The sequence below is a fragment of the Tetrao urogallus genome (genome assembly GCF_951394365.1).
Source record: "Tetrao urogallus genome assembly, chromosome: 14".
Taxonomy (NCBI): domain Eukaryota; kingdom Metazoa; phylum Chordata; class Aves; order Galliformes; family Phasianidae; genus Tetrao; species Tetrao urogallus.
This window is the reverse complement of record NC_136827.1, coordinates 6,580,147-6,596,951: the sequence shown is the minus strand read 5'-3', so window position 1 is coordinate 6,596,951 and position 16,805 is coordinate 6,580,147. Positions and strand designations below refer to the sequence as shown.

The following is a 16,805-nucleotide window of genomic DNA, read 5'->3' as shown; positions in this document are numbered from 1 at the left end:
ACCAGAGCTCAGCTGCCATCGCTTTTCTGACATGAAAGAGAAAAGGCTTTCCCCATGTTTTACCAGTTCTTTTTGTCTGTTTGCCCTGCTGCCCTCCAATGTGTCAGAAGTGGAAGTATACATAATATACCAGAAGTCCGTCATCTTACAGGCAATTTAATTACCAATTAGTTATTTATTATTATCATTTATCATTATCATATTATTTATTATTATTAAAGCTCATTCAGTTTTCCTGACATAGGCAGGGTTGCCCGCACCAGGTCAGGCTGCCCAGCATCCCATCCAACCTGGCATTGAGCACCTCCAGGGATGGAGCATCCACAGCTTCTCTGGACAGCCTGTGCCAGTGCCTCACTGCCCTCTGAGTGAAGAATTTATTCTAATGCCTAATCTAAATCTACCCTTTTATGGTTTAAACCCAGTTATGCTTGTTCCTGATAGAGTTCCAACCAAGTTCTCCCTTAGGCCTCTTCTAAGTACCAGAAGGCTGTAGTGAGGTCACCCTGGAGCCTTCTCTTCGCCAGGCTGAACAAGCCCAGCTCTCTCAGCCTGTCCTCATAAGAGAAGTGCTCCAGCCCTCTGAGCATCCTCATGGCCTCCTCTGTATTTGAATATCTGAATATACAAATATCTGAATATTTGTATAAAAAATGGCACCAAACCCAGTCCTTTAAAAAAGATGGATGCATTTAGAATCTCTGTTGGTCCCATTTGCTAATATTTTTATACTAAGTACTGGTCTAAAAAAATTGAATTTTTAAGAACTTGAGAGAATTAGAATCTCGTCTGGATTCAATAGGATTTAAGTATATATCTCCAGTCCAGATACTTACAGCACTGAATTAATACACAGCAAGGTGCAATTCTGTCAGCTCTAGAAAAATAACAGATGGTTTTCATATATTCTGGAAATCTGAGATCTCAAACAATGGCCCGTTTGGGTCTGGGAACATTTTGTTTTATGTGTGGGTAAATCGTCACAGAAACCAATCAGTGACTAAGGCCTTTCAATTCTGTAAAAATACTGTAGACATTTTTCAAAGGCATTCTTTTAAATGTCTCACAATGTGAATGGCCTTCCTTTGTCTTTTTTACTGAGATTAATTCAGAGACAGCTTACCTTGAGCGCTGACAGCAATGAACTTATCACTACAGCTGCTCTATTCCATTAAACTCCCATTTACCTGTTCATTCTTTATAAAAAGAAGCAAACAAAACGATAAAAGAAAGCAGCATTAGCTATGATCTCCTCCTCACTGAAAATGAGACCTCTGGCCATGTTAACAGTAAAAGAGAGAGAGAACAAGGATGTTTCTATTACTTATTTATGAGGAAAAGAAAATAAATTCTGCTGCTATGGTTGTTCCTCATTAACAATTTATGCAGTTTATACACTCATTACGTGTAGCACAAAGGTGATATTCCTCTGGTAATATTTCTTTCGTACAAAAATTAGTTTTATTCATACAAGTGTTGCTATATTAACACAGCTGTAGGAATCAGTTATGCCATTCCAGTGTTTGTGTAAGTCAAATGGAAAATAATCACAGAAATTTTTACAATTCAGTTTTCCACGGGCAGACTTGGAAACGCTGCTCATTTCCAGTCTGAGGTGACAGTGCCCTCCTGTGGCATGATTTTTTTTTTTTCCTATGTACAGTCCATCCAGTGACAGAGCTAAGCAGAGTTTTCCATATATAATGACTCATTTATGTACTCGTTTATACCAGTTAAATGACAAAACCTTCCATTTCTATCTATATTTCTATATGTATGGTTTTCCAGATAAATCTGCTATTTGGTTTCTTTTTAAGATTAGGAGAAAAAAAGAAAATCAGCAGTGGAAATCTGGGCAGCTGGTGTGTGTCTGGGTCTGTATGCACCATGTGGATGCTGTTGGCTGCATAAACAAAATTGTGCCTGTTAGTTGCTGTATAAACAGTGACTTATGTTAAATCCCAGTGGCTAGTCATTTGAGCAGTCCTTGAAGAACAAATGACGGCCTGTAGGGAAAATTCTGGGGGAATTTGGCTCATATATTACCCTTGCTTTCTTCAGTATTATGTAGCTACTTGATAGAATTTTTTTCTGCCAGATACTGATTCATCATTATTATTCTGCTATGGAATATATTTTCTCTGCAGATTTTTGTATTTCAAGCATGAAAAGTACAAAATTATAAATAATATGAAGACTTACTAAAGCACTCGTGGATTTTCACGCTATTATACCTAATGAAAATATTCAAGGTAACCAAAATATTGAAGGAAATTCATGTTCAGAACATTCATGTTCTTGGGGGAGAATTGCTCCTACACTATGGAATTGGCACGAATTGAAGAGCTCTTGCTCTGTAAACTTCCATCACTTACAGAATTTCTGGAGATTTTAGGTATTATCCTGTCTGAAGGAACAAAGAAAGTATGAGGAGAACAGAGCCATCTCACTGTATGAGCATCCATCTCTTTTTGTCTCTTTTTGCTGCGTCCTGCAGAGCAGTGTGTGGTTTGGTAGGCAGCGGAGGCAGCATGAAGCTTATCAGAATCAAGTCTTAGCAAAAATTCTCAAACAACTGCCTACATCTATGGACACATGGGTTGTTTTCCAAACTGTTAGCTTAAAAAGATTTCCACAGAAATGCCATCGTGTAAAAAGGCCAGACCTTCACTTAACCGAATTTTCTTGCTAGAAACTCTGTATATTTAACAGGAGTGACACTGAATTTTACCCACTCCAAAACTATCTATGGGAATGAACTGAAATGATACATATGGGTAACTCGATCAAATTGCTACCATAACATTTTTGAAGCTCTTCTGAACTTTTTTTTATAATTTAAACTTGTGGTTTAAAACAAACAGAAAATGGGATCCTATAATAATAGTAAGGGTGAGGCAATCTGAGCTGTAAGTGTTGCTACCTGAACTATAATTAAGACACCAATTCCCTGCGATAGAAAGCTGTTCTTCTCTCTAGAATTTGTACCAGCTTCCAAATAGGTTTAGAGAACAAATTAGAGTCTTGTTGCCCCAGCACCTCACACATTGCACAGTCACTTAAACATGCATTACTAGTAGGTATAATTTCCCCATCACTTTGCACAGGTATAACTGATTCCACAAGCGGGATGTAGTGAAGGATCACACCCACTGTGCTGATTAAATCAACTAAGTGCAATGTACATCTCCCCCTGGCTACACTTCCTGGCACAACTAATTCCTTCTATTGAACCTTTGGGAATTAGGCCAGGACGTATGCACAGATGGTTCCTCAAATCAGGAATTCACTTCCCCTTATGTCTAACAGAGCCAGAATCTGAGTACTCAAATTGCTGTATTACACAAGTATATGGAAAGAAGAGATTCAAGTTCCCACTCCAAGCATTGAGTCTGTGTATATTAGAATGGTATAGGACTGTTTGAAAAAAAATCTTCTTGTAAGGGCTCACAGAAGTCATGATCATCTGACACTGATGGAAAATTGATCGCCATTTCAAAATATCTCTTGCTCTATAGATGTGAATTTAAGCCCACACACTTTCTCTATATGTAACAAGGATTTTTGCCACCAAGAGAAATCCCCTATTTCCAATTAGAAGTAGCATCATGAAGAGGCTGTGCCTGAAGTCAAAATCCTGCTTCATGTCTCCTGCTCTTCAGAAAATAAATAAGGGGAATATGCACTTAGTAGAAAATGTGATGAGTATTTGTACATGAATATAAGCATGATCTGAAGAACACTTTCCCAAGAGACTGCATTCTGGTTAAAAATTCAAATACATGTTGCTGAAGAAACTGCTGAACTGATTATCATATCTGTAGACTACATCTAGCTATCTATATATACTGACATAGAGGAATGGAAGATACATACATATTCATAGGGTGGAGGGGAGAGAGAAATGATGTGTAAATATATTAAGAATGACTTGTGCTCTTCAATGTAAGAGGATTATTTTTGCCAGAGAAATACTGTATTTCTTTACAAGTAAAAAACACTAGGTATTTTCTAAACATATATAATAATGTATATATACCATAGAAAGGGTAGGACTGTAATATCTCTAGTGAAAGGCTAAAATAATCCAATAATTATCTAATTATAGTGCCAAATGTTAACTATGTAGGTATGCTGTGTCGCAGAGAAGCTGCCAGGTTACATTACCATTCATTTCCAAAAAAGTCCAAAAGTATATCAGTCTTCCCAACAGCCATCTGGCAGTCTGAGAATCTCTGCAGCCGCAGTATGCAACATTGGATAAACAAGAATCAGAGTTCAGGGAACAAGGATGAGATAATAATGAAAAAAAATAACAATTTACCAAGTGAGAACTAGTGAATAACACTGTGCTAACTATCAATTCTGGTCATTTTTTACTAAAATAGTGTCTTAGCTTGACAGCTTCATGCAGGCATCACACCAGGAGTGAAAATCACCTCAGGCACAGAGATAATCTGAAAATAACAAAGTGCTTAAGCTGGCCCCAGCTGAAGAGCAGAGAAGACCATGAATAAAGTCAGAAATAAAACAAATATGGATAAAAACAGCACTGAGGCAAGAATCCATTTTAAGAGGCTATGGTTTTAAGTCATGAAAAGTGGGATTAAAGCAAAACGCTGCCAAGTCCATGTCTCACAGAGGACTTAATATGCTTTACCTTTTGGATGTACATCTTACGACAACTGGTATTAGTCCTAAATTGCACATATTTGGTCTTGCATTACTTTGTATGCTCCTATAGCATTACGTATTTGATTATTTCCAGACTACTTGCCTTATTTTAAACCACACATCTCAAAGTCCTGCTTTTACACCGTTATATTGTGTACATTGCACCATTACATATAAAGGCAACATTTAGCATCATGCCTCTTCGGGGCAATCTTGTTTTTCTTACTGCTTTATTTATAATTGTTCATATTACTCAAAGGCTGGAGGAAATATTCAATACATTACAGAATTATTGGCTTGCCTTGTCACACAGCCTTTCCTGTCATATACTGGTAAAAAATCATCTCTACATCCCACTTCCCAAAATCAGAACAAAGCAAGATAAGGAAAAATTATTTATCTTTGTGGTTTTAATGTTATTCCTTTCTCTAGTAAGATTCTCTGAAGTAGTAGTATTTACTCCACAGCACAACATTTATAGCACCAGTAGGCTTTCACATTAGAAAGCAACATGTAATTTGAAAGAATTTACATATACTTAAATAGTTCTTCAGACTGGAAATCTCCATGCTGCTGGGCAAGTTATATCAGATATTCAAGTCCTGACTTCCTCTGCTTTAACTGCTCAGTTTGTAAAAACCTTAAAGCTTGTTAAGTATATAGGGGTTTATTTAGTTGAGCTTTCTGTAGAATGTTTCAGATTATACAAGGTGTGAAATAAGGTCTGCCAAAACAGTGCTGTGGGCTTTTTTTTTGTATCAGAAACTGACAAAAAGAATTTCCATTCAATATTGTTCTGGAGTGGCTGGAATTTTTTATGTACAGATGCACTAAGAAAGACAGGTTTTGCATGATGAAAAGTCCAATAACATTTATGGGAAATGAGCATTATCTAGAACAATTACATCACTTTCTAATTTTGAGAACACACTAGCAGAAATATGCTATTTCTAAATTGGTTAAGGTCAGTATTTTAAAAAAAAAAAAAAAAAAAAAAAAAAAAAAAAAGCAGAAGGAATTGTGTTAAATTATATATAAAATTCTTCCACTTGGATTGTCTCCAATAGCAAAACCTTTGTGTTTGGGATACTGCTGTCGCCCTGTGTAAATGGACTGTCGTCAGAGCATGTCATTGAGATGACAGAGATTTCGAAGTAATAACTCATTGCTGTGGAACGGACCAAGACCTTCACACGTTAGTTAGCATTTTAAAACCTGGTATGCATTACATTGTTGACAAAATAAGTGTAAAATTTAAATAAATGCGTAAATTGTAAAAATATCAGTACAATAGTTCACCATTCAAAAAAAAAAAAAACTACTTCCATCAAAATAAAAATCTAAATAAATCTCACTGGAGACCTGATAATCTCCACCAGGTTTCCTAGGGAAAACAGTGAAATAGTATTTGTGAAAATCACCTAAAAAACTGAAATATTGGAGTCGCTTCCTCTCCCTGATATAAGCGCATTTTTGTGTGTTATTCACACCACTTGGTGCTCTTGCACACATGGTTATTGAAGGAGTCTCTGTATGAAGTCTCTGCAGCACACCCCAGTCTGGGTCAGATGGATTTACTGTTCATTTTTTCAGTGCTGGTGCCGAGTTGTGGGTTTGGCTCTAACACCGTTGAGCAGTAGTGCTGGCTTCTGTACTTAATTGCGATATTTTTTGTTCTTTTGAGTAAAAGAACCTACAAAGCAAGAGTGTAAAACCAACAAAACAGGCAAACAGACGTGCCCAACTACAGCACAAACATTATGGACAAAATATATGAAAGTAGTTAGCTCAGATGTGATATATCTGCTCAGCTACTCCCCAGGATGGTCTACTGCAGCTGGAAGTTAAAAAGAAGCAAGAGCAGAGAAAAAACAACCAAATTGTGTTTCGATTCTGAGATAAACTTTTCTAACTTCATATGTTGTCACATGCTTTTGGCTTTATATTTCCCATCTCTTCTTTCTGGTAATTTGTTGATTCACTAAAGCAATACAGTAACACTGAACTTGAAGACAGCCTTTTCTCTGAGACTGTTCACTTTGAAGTAACACAAGTACTTCTTTAAGTGATCTCTACAATAATACAGAAGAGGAAAATAGGGAAAAAAATAAGTGGTTTTTGAAAAACATATGTTAAGAAATTGGTTGCCCAAACTGATAAAATAGACACTTTCCAAAAAGTCAGTAGATGTACCACAGAGATGAAGAATGAGACAGGCTCCAGTTCTAGTGCTCCTGGTCAATGTCTTGCTTAGCGCGTGACACAAACATACAAGACAAGTTTATCTGTGAACTCAGGGGATAATCAGATGACATCTACTTGTTAAAACTGGTTGCTCATGCTCAACCATATCTTGTAAATCCCAAGTACATAAGTTGCTTTTTAAAGTTTCTAGTTTCCTTATAATGCAATGAAATTAAAAACCAATTAATCCCTTGTAAACAGACATTCATATTGGAGGGAAAAAATAACAACAACAACAAAAAAGCCACACCAGCTGAAAAATTAATTTTGAAGCTTCTTCTGTGACTAAGTTCAAAGGCAGGCAAATTAACATTTTCATTACATCTGAAAACAGAACTTTCTCTGTTAAGGAACAGTATTGATCTAAACAGAATGCATACTAGCCATAGAGACTTTTGGGTATCTCCGGGAAAGCATCTCTGGATTTGCAAACCTTCTGTTTGAGTTTGGGAATTATCTCTAGACTGCATTTCATAGAATTGCAATGAAATCTTTTGCAGCCTGGGGTTTTGCAGTTCTTTTGCAATCAAGATTTCCCAGAAGTGCTGTAATCTGAAGCAAAGATGAGATCCAGGGTTTTTTTTTTTGTTTTGTTTTTTTGTTTTGTTTAGCTTAGAAGAAATACATCAAAATCCAGAGCTTTGCTTTATTCCTGAATCCTGAAGAGAAATATCCATACATCTGCAAGATGTGATGAAGTGGTAAATTAGAAGCCTGCTGTGCTATGCAAAAGAGATTACCCTTGAAATCTGAAGTTCAAGCTACATAAGTGAACACGCATGGCTTTCATATATACTACAGACATAGAATAGGAAAGTCCTAGCCAACATCTAGAAATTCTATGACCTTATTTAACATATTATTCTACTTCAGTATCTTTTTATTTTACAGGAGACTATGTAGTCATGTCTGTTTACTTTAACCTGAGCAGGAGAATGGGTTATTTCACTATTCAGACCTACATTCCCTGCACACTTATTGTTGTGTTGTCCTGGGTCTCCTTCTGGATTAACAAGGATGCAGTTCCAGCCAGAACATCACTGGGTGAGTTGCTTTACTTTCCTGCTTTTATTCAGCATTATGATGTTAAACTGACACCAGTTTCTAAATGCAAGAGGGGAGAATTTAATACAAGTTCCCCCCTGTTTAGAATAATGTAATCACTTCCAAGGAGTAACAGCACTTAGACCATATTTGTCTCTCTTCCATTTTACCATGTCACAACCTAACTAGGAGTACTGACGATCATCTCCAAAAGCTTTTGCATCTTTTCTGATTACCTTTTTTGATTTTTTAATGAACACCAAAAAGAATGAAATAAATACCATGAATGAAGCAATCTCTCTGGCTGTGTGACGCAGTGGTAAAAAGTGGAGAATGCAGTACCAGCCTTCAGCTTGAAGCTCCAAAGGTCAAATATGGCCTTCAGACCAAAAAATCAACTGAATTTGCCTATATCTAAAAGGTGAAATGCAATTAATCTGAATTAACATTTTCTACACAGTTAGCAGCTCTGACACAAATGAAGGAGCTACTGAGTTCAGCCTGCTCACACAAACCAGCTGCATCTGTAAGGGCTAGCAGAGCAGAAACCAAACTGAGGAGATTAAAAAACACTGTTTTCTACTTCTGAATTAAACCTGTGCTACTAAGAATCATTTTAGTTTTTCCTTCTGCATTTTCATTTCCTCAAGAACTACAGAATAGAGCACTGCAGGGAGGGTCAGCATTTTCATTACAGATTTCCCTTGAAAGAAATACAGGAATAGAGGACCAACAGCCCCAACGCATAATGCTTTAACTGTTTTATTGCTTTTTTTTCCACTCTCTGAAACAAGAAAATGCGCCTTAAAGTATATAATGAATAAAGGCATTCAGCTGTTATTTTTGTTTTTGCTTAGACGTACAATGCAGACTCTCTCTGCTGAAAACTTGGCTATTCATACCTCTAAGATAAAATCAATGGTATGAAATTTGCCATAAAAATATGATGAATTTTAACCGTTGTGATGCATTTTTAATGTTATTTACATTACAGGACAGGCAATAATGTTCTGAAAGGAGAAGGGAAGGTGAGGCCTGTCCTAATACTTTTCAGTTATGAGCTACAGTCACTTCTGAAAACCAGAGGAGGCACTGCTGAGAGAAATCTGACCTCACAGCGTGACAATTGTAAACAGTCCTGAGAGACTCTCTTCCAGCTTTATTTGCAATAAATCACTTAAATAAGCAGCAACAGAGAATTTGTGTGGAAATCTGGGGCTAGTATCATTTGCTTACAACTAGAATGCATTAAAAATAAGAGAAAGGAAACAAAGTCTCATTTACACAGTACACATACAAATAAATACACTTTTCGATCTGAATTTTCATCTGGATTACAGGCTTCCTTAAGAATTTTCATAATTTCTAAATCATATAATGGCTGTAAATACATTTCTTACTGGCATTGTTGTCATTACTGATATGAATTCCATAAATGACACATGCTGGACAGCATGGAAAGTTTTATATTAGAGCCTTTTATATTATATTTTTATTATATTATTTATAATATATAATAAATAGACGATAATATATTATTTATAATATATAATATAAATTATAATTATATTATATTTATATTTAGAGCCTTTTATATTAGCCTTTGGAGTACTTCAAAGAATGGATTAAAGTGACAGGTATATTTTTTTCTCCACCTGACCTCTCACTCTGTTAAAAAAAGTTTTCTCTCTATCAGTTTTGGGATTCAAGAACATAAACCCTAAAACTGCATTTCTCAATTCGAAATGAAAAATGGATACCTAAAAGCAAAACTATAAAGCAACAAAGCTGAATTAAATACATTTTTTAAAATTAGAATCCTTCAGCAGGGCAACACCTGCAATGACTATGCAAAAATGATTCACACTCCCTATTCATCCTTGAAGCTCTCACTGAATCCACATTTCACTGCTTGGGATGGGTTGATATTTTTGCTCTCTATCACAACTGCTGGCATCCTTCAGAAACAGTCAGAGAGAGAAATGGCAGCATGGCTTTGTTACATAAAGTTATAACATTTCTGATGTTTTCTGTCTGTCTACCAGGTATTACAACTGTCCTGACAATGACCACCCTAAGTACGATTGCTCGTAAATCTCTTCCAAAAGTCTCTTATGTGACAGCAATGGATCTTTTTGTGTCAGTTTGCTTTATTTTTGTTTTCTCTGCACTGGTGGAATACGGAACTTTGCACTACTTTGTCAGCAACAGAAAGCCAAGCAAGGATAAAGACAAAAAGAAGAAAAATCCAGTATGTATCTTTTTACCAGTGAGGTATAAAATTAAATTACATTATCTGAAGGAATACTTATCTTCTCTCTATGCCTGTACTCTCATTTGAGCATATCTACACTTCTGTATTAATAGGAATAAAATCATTTACCTCGATAATTAAGAATGCATATATCACAGTTGTCTAGATAGCAGAGAAATGAATGTCTTAAAACAACGACCCTTTTTGCCAAATTGTTCTACAAATAACTATCAATGAAATTGTTATTTATGTTATAGATAGAGCTTTTACTATGACCGCCATGGAAGAACTCTCAGTGTCTCTTTGTTATCTTTAGCAATATTCTCTGCCATTAACTTACATATGTATTATTGGCATGATTCTGCTTTTTGTAACATTATGTTCAAACTATGGACTGTGCTTTCTTTCTAATTCCCCCGTAAGCATCTGTTTCCTTTTTATTGTTTCCTTATCTTCTTTTTCTTGTATTCTCTCTCTCCATTATGTATTTCTCTCCTTTTGAAAGTGATTTATCAGCATTGGCAATGTTACTTATTGATGCATGCTACACAATAATAAATAATGTATATAATAACCACAGTAAAAAGAAAAGACCCAGGAATACCCTTAGGAGATTTCTAAGAGTATGCTTAGGTAGGGAAAAAGTATTGTCTTATTTTGTCCAGGGCAGACTTCTTGCCTTTTGCTGCTGATTGAGAAGTGTGTTGTCTAGAAACTGTGAGGTGAAAGGAATGAGTGTAGAATACTACAGGGAACAAAAGCAGCCTAATCTTCTTCAAAGAAAAATCAAATATGCATCTGCAAGATGTGACGAACACAAGTGTTTTACATTAGTTAAGAATATTTTCAAATCCACTTCAGGCATCTAGGAAATAATGAAAGTGTCTGGATTTGCTCTGCTAAAGTCCTTAAGATATTCTCTCTTAGTTACACAGAAGCAAGAAAGCTTGCAAGAAAGAAAAAAATAGTAAAATATATAAATTAAAGTAGTTTTCATTACACTTACTTGTCATAATTTCAATTTTAAAGCTTGATGAGAAATACACTCTTAAAATTACAGACATACACTGCAGTGGATAAACAGCCAGCTAAACATCCGTAAGACTACACAGGAAGAATTTTCACATTACTTTAGGTGTGGTGAATTTGGATTTCATCATAGGTGTGTTTAGATCAAACAGCACTTTTGGATGGTGGCACATATGTCTGTCTTAGGCTGAAATAAATGGCTGCTTATGTGAACCTGTGTCACAGACAATTAAGAGAGCAATGATTAACTATCTCAGATCTATTTACCTTGCTTAGAGATTAGTTGCTCTTTACACTTTTTATCTGGGACAATCCTGGGACAAATAGAAATAACAATTCTCCAAATCTAAACCAAGAGTCTAGAAAACTTAACAGTAGAGTCTTCAGTACTCAGTATTCAGGTAGCTTTTTCTAAAATTTGCTTTCCTAAGCTCTGAATTGTCTCTTCTTTCAAAGCAGTTCAACATAAAAGACTGGAATACCTTGAGAATATGAAAAGATCTAAATGGAGTTTGATACACTTTGTCTTTGGTCTGGATGTAGTTACAAGTCAGAGATAAGATAAAGATGTGTGGGTTTCATAGCATAGATTCTTGTTTAAATGGCTGTTACCCCAAACTTTCTATAAATTTAGTTCTTTTTGACTTACTATGTTTTAGAAACATATTTTTAATTTACATTATTTTTTTCTCTTTCTTTTTTTTTGTTTTTCTTTTTTTTTTTTTTTTTCTTTAATTTAAACCAAAACCCTCTGATTCTCTTTTCTGTCTACAAAATGAAAGCTTCTTCGGATGTTTTCCTTCAAGGTATAATGCTTTTTGGAATGGAAATTCACTGCATGCAACTGCTGAATTTAACTATTAGAGCTTATATGAGAGTGCTGTTGTTTGTTTGTTTTCTTAAATTAGACATCTAAGCATTCTACTCTAGGTAACTTCCTAATTAAGTAGAATGTTTATGCTTCTCTAAATAATACGTAGAGTTGATTCAGCAGCCCAATTATTGATTCACTATGATTTTGAACTTACACTAAGTTCAAGAGTGACCAACATTATTGGATCGCATGAATTAAGAGAGTTTCTGTTCAAAGTATTTCTGCTTCTCTCTTTGTTAATTGCCCATGGGATCCAATGCCACCAGCTACACCAGAAACCGCAATACACCCTTTTAGAACTCAGATCTGATCCCTCAGTTTATGACTTAACTTCAAATGATAAAACTAAATTTGTTTTGATATTGACATGAATAAAATTCAGTGTCATCATCAATCACTCAAGTGCTGTTCCTTATGCAAAAAAAAGTCAGAGTTTTGAAAGGGTTTAAGACGCACATATTTTTTAATGCTGACACTTGACCAACACATTCTTAGCAAAATTAGCAAATATATCTAACTTTGTAATATGTCTAAATCTTATCTTCATTCAGAAATGCAGAGATTTTGTCCAAAACAAAGAACCACCATAAAATGAAAGCCAAGAATTGTACATGCTCATGGAATGAAACTATAATTATTTTACACAATCTGCAGCAAATTTTAAGACTCATCATAGTAATGTTCACCAGTGCTTAACTGCATTTTAGATGCATAGCTCATTCAAGTCACTCGAATAAATGTATGCCTGCCATATAAAGTTGGGTACACGATGAATCTTCCAGTTGGTGAACACTAATAGACGGTGAACTGCATACATTCAAATTAACTATTGGAGAGTCTTACCAAGATTTTCATAACCTTAGTAAAAATACTTTAATTGTGCCTTTTTTCCATATATATATATTTGCACAAACCAGCCCAGTAATACAAATAATCCTGCATTTCCAACTGATTATTTTCGTTCCACCCATGCTCGACACCCAAATTGCCTTCATATATCAGGCAGTTACGTGAAGTATAAAACAGAAACAATTCCAAATATCATCAGTTCTGTTTCTTTTAACCTCTACGGTTTACTTAGTCTGGCATTAAAGCTAACTGTCCTCAGCTGTCAACTTGATCTTGATTTGTGCTGCTTTCCTGTAAAGTTAGTGTATGATGCAACTGATTTAAGCTGATTTTTAAGTTCAAGGTAATATTACCAGTCTCCCATGTACCCCTGTAGAACCATCATTCCCATGTTGACCATTAATTTCTGTTTCCTGTTGGTCTGGTGATAATAACAGAGTGTCTCCCTCCTGCCATCTTTTTCTTTCCTGCCATTCCATCCTAGGCACCCACAATTGACATCCGACCTCGATCAGCTACTATTCAAATGAACAATGCTACACACCTCCAAGAAAGGGATGAAGAATACGGGTATGAGTGTCTTGATGGCAAGGACTGTGCTAGTTTTTTTTGCTGCTTTGAGGATTGTCGAACAGGAGCATGGAGGCATGGAAGAATACATATCCGCATTGCCAAAATGGACTCCTATGCCCGCATCTTCTTCCCCACTGCCTTCTGTTTGTTTAACTTGGTGTATTGGGTATCATATCTTTACCTTTAAAAGCAGGAGATCAGTGATACGAGCCTTACTCACTGAATTTCATAGAGAGATGGTTCCCAAAGTCCACTTGAAGTATTGAGGACGCGCTTTATAGTGGTCTGAATTCTTTAGTGCCATAACCCAGTAAATACCAATTATATCATTTATCCAAAAATTGCCATCAGGTTATTGCGAATTAATTGTCCATTCAACATATTTAAATATCTCAAAATAAAAATATCATAAACAGGTAATACTCAGCTATACCTGATGGAATAAGGAGAATCAGGGCAGACAGGGCAAGGGGAGCATGGCAACATCACTCACTAGTAGGCGCTGCCATTTAAAACAGGAGTGACAGAGAGCAGAATTCCCAGGTAAAGTACTGTACAGTTTGTTAACATTGGCTATAATTATGTTATAGCTTTATTCTTTGTGGGCTTTTCTTTTTGGAAGAGTCATCTCTCACTTTGAATATGTATTAATAAGCTAGGAAAATAACTTTTACTCCCATCCAGATAAAAATAGACCTTTCCCTTTGCCATCCCTTTAAGAGCACATGTACAATTGCTGTAAATATTTCAATACCTTGTAGTACATAAAGTCTAGTGCATGCATCTTTTGGGGGCCAAAATAAATGAAACAAAGGTACCATAAAGTATTGTCTTTTATTTTGTGTCTCTGGCTGTGCTATTGTAATTGAAATGTGAATAAAAATCATATTTTTTTCCTTGGAAAATGTCCCCTTTCCCTCATGCATGGAAGATCCAAGCAGACAGCACTTTCATGTAAGACATTAGAGAAGCCTTAAGGATTCAAATAAATAACATGTAGACAAATCTGTATGGCCAATATAATAGCTCATAAAGTATACTGTACATGTCTGCTGCAGTTGTAGCCTTCATTTTCCATCGATAATGTTGCTATATTTCAAATGAATTTCCAGTAATTATACATTGCAAGATCAGCTTCTGAATTTAATCCACGTGTTTCCATTGTTCTTCTCCCATGCTGAACTATTATATTCACACAAGGCTTTTTTTTTCTTTTCTTTTCCCTGTCCTTTAGTCCAGTCCAAGAAATAGGTTTTATTCTAGATATTATTTTTACATAAGAACTTCTTTCTGAAATATTTGTATTGTGTATATGCATACAGTTCTCTGCCCATTCATGTCCTTGATCAGCAATAGTTGTTGCCAGTGCTGCTTTTCACTCCGTGAGTACCTTTACTAAAGAAACCCTTAAACCATAGCTAGCACACAGATATATATCCTTGAAAACAAAAGGGAACAAAGAGTGTCTTGGCTACTAAATCATACGTACGCAGTTTATGTGTATTCAGAACCTTCAGCCCTCCTGGGTGAATCTTGAAACCCACATACTCACTAGTTTTCAGCACCTAATGATGCTCAATTATGCAACCTTAAGCACATGTACATATGACTTTTTTTTTTTTACTGTCAAAGATGTAAAATGTCAACTCCTGAAAAGTGGGTTTGCAGACTGAAATGGGAGATATTTAATTATCATTACAGAACTACTAATAGCTGAAATGGAGGAAAATGAAAGTTTTCCAATGTTTGTATAGTTTTGGAAATTAAAAAAATGTATAAAAAAGGAATAACTCAATCATCAATTGCTTCTTGTCCAATGTATTTGAAAATCTTTTAATAAAGGAATTGCACACACCTGTGGACTTTTTCCAATAAAACTGCTGCACTCAGCTCCAGAGTTTTCTTTTGATTAGTTTGTTAAAAGCACATGTCAAGGACTAGACTCGGCCCTAAGTTCGATTCATCAGCTGTCTAAACAGAAAGTGACAATAATCCTTGTAACCCTCTGCACTGTCTCATTTTGTAGTCAAATGGCCCACTCACATTTTCATGGTTTGAGACTAAGCGTCTTCAAAAGTATTTTGAAGATTACCTTATTCTACAAAAAAAAAAAAAAAAAAAAAAAAAAAAAAAAAATCTCTGAGCTTGACTTATCATCACGAAAAAAGAGAACTTTTCCTTCTTTATTTTGAGCAGAGTATCTCTACTCCCTGAATGGGTTCCAATCATCTTTCACAAGGAAATGCATATCAGCTGCTGCCAGACAGATCGCTGGCTAATTATTTTCTGCAGCGGTCAGTGACTTAGCAGCTTTCTGTTAGCAGCTTTCATTTAATGAGTGGCAGGCGTCAAACATTTATGAATTCAATTTTTACCTGGATCTTTCCCCTTCTCCCAAATAGCCTGTATAAAGATCATTATGAGTCTCAGCCTAAATCAGACCTTTAATTCCCTCAGGCCAAGTGGATTTCAGTTAACATGCTTACATTGTTTTTCTGTCAAGGTCACTGAAATGAAGGATTCAGATGCTCAGAACCCATTAGCCTAGTTCAACCATCAGGCTGAACATGCCTATGGAAGGCCCACGGCACAACCAAATTGTAGGCACTAATGAGGATCGAACGATCAGGTTGTTTGTGCAGCAGCGTCTCCTCCCCCCAGCAGGACAGCGGTTCAGCTCAAGAATCACAATAACCCCAATGAAATAAAGCACAGCATACAAAAAGAATCATGCCAACTCTGCAGCTCAGGATTTGAGTGACATTTTCTTACCACGTATCATTACTGAAAGGAGAGCAAACAAGCCCTTCCTCAACTATAACCAAATACCTCAGGTTCTACCACTCCTATTTAGGAAATTTATAATTTCCTCCAAAAGCAGATGCACGAGTCTGAAAAAGACATTTCATGCTGAAACATGTAATTACAGCAGGGAAGTGCATGATGCAGTGCTGACTGAGCAAGAAGCACAATGTTCCTCAGAACAGAGACGGCACTAGCTACGCTGCCCAGAATCAAACAATGACTTTTGTATTGTGGTTAGACTGCCATCACAGCAAACAAAATAGTGAGAAAAATGCTCTTTTGGTGTGAGGAGGGTTGTTATTCAGAAGAAAACTGCTCAGAAACCTAGCTATATAAATATTTGTACATATTTATATATATAATATTTTTATATATTTTACATATATTAACCTTCCCAGCTGCATTTTAGGGAAGAAACACTCTCCTGACTCATCACATTTATTAAAATGTGTTCAAGTT

General features: G+C 35.8%; 1 protein-coding gene across 4 annotated transcripts in view; it reads left to right on the top strand.

The window, feature by feature from the left end:
- Positions 1–13,728, top strand: part of GABRG2 (gamma-aminobutyric acid type A receptor subunit gamma2) — a gene marked incomplete at both ends in the record, with an annotated part of 66,100 nt that extends 52,372 nt beyond the window's left edge. The window contains 4 exons of one of the 4 annotated variants that reach the window (XM_079542434.1): positions 7,810–7,962; positions 10,008–10,213; positions 12,028–12,051; positions 13,453–13,728. In XM_079542434.1, coding sequence (XP_079398560.1) covers positions 7,810–7,962; positions 10,008–10,213; positions 12,028–12,051; positions 13,453–13,728 — 659 coding nt within the window. The remainder of the gene's footprint in view (positions 1–7,809; positions 7,963–10,007; positions 10,214–12,027; positions 12,052–13,452) is intronic. The other 3 variants (XM_079542435.1, XM_079542436.1, XM_079542437.1) reach the window with 3 other exon arrangements.
- Between the last annotated feature and the right edge of the window lie 3,077 nt (positions 13,729–16,805).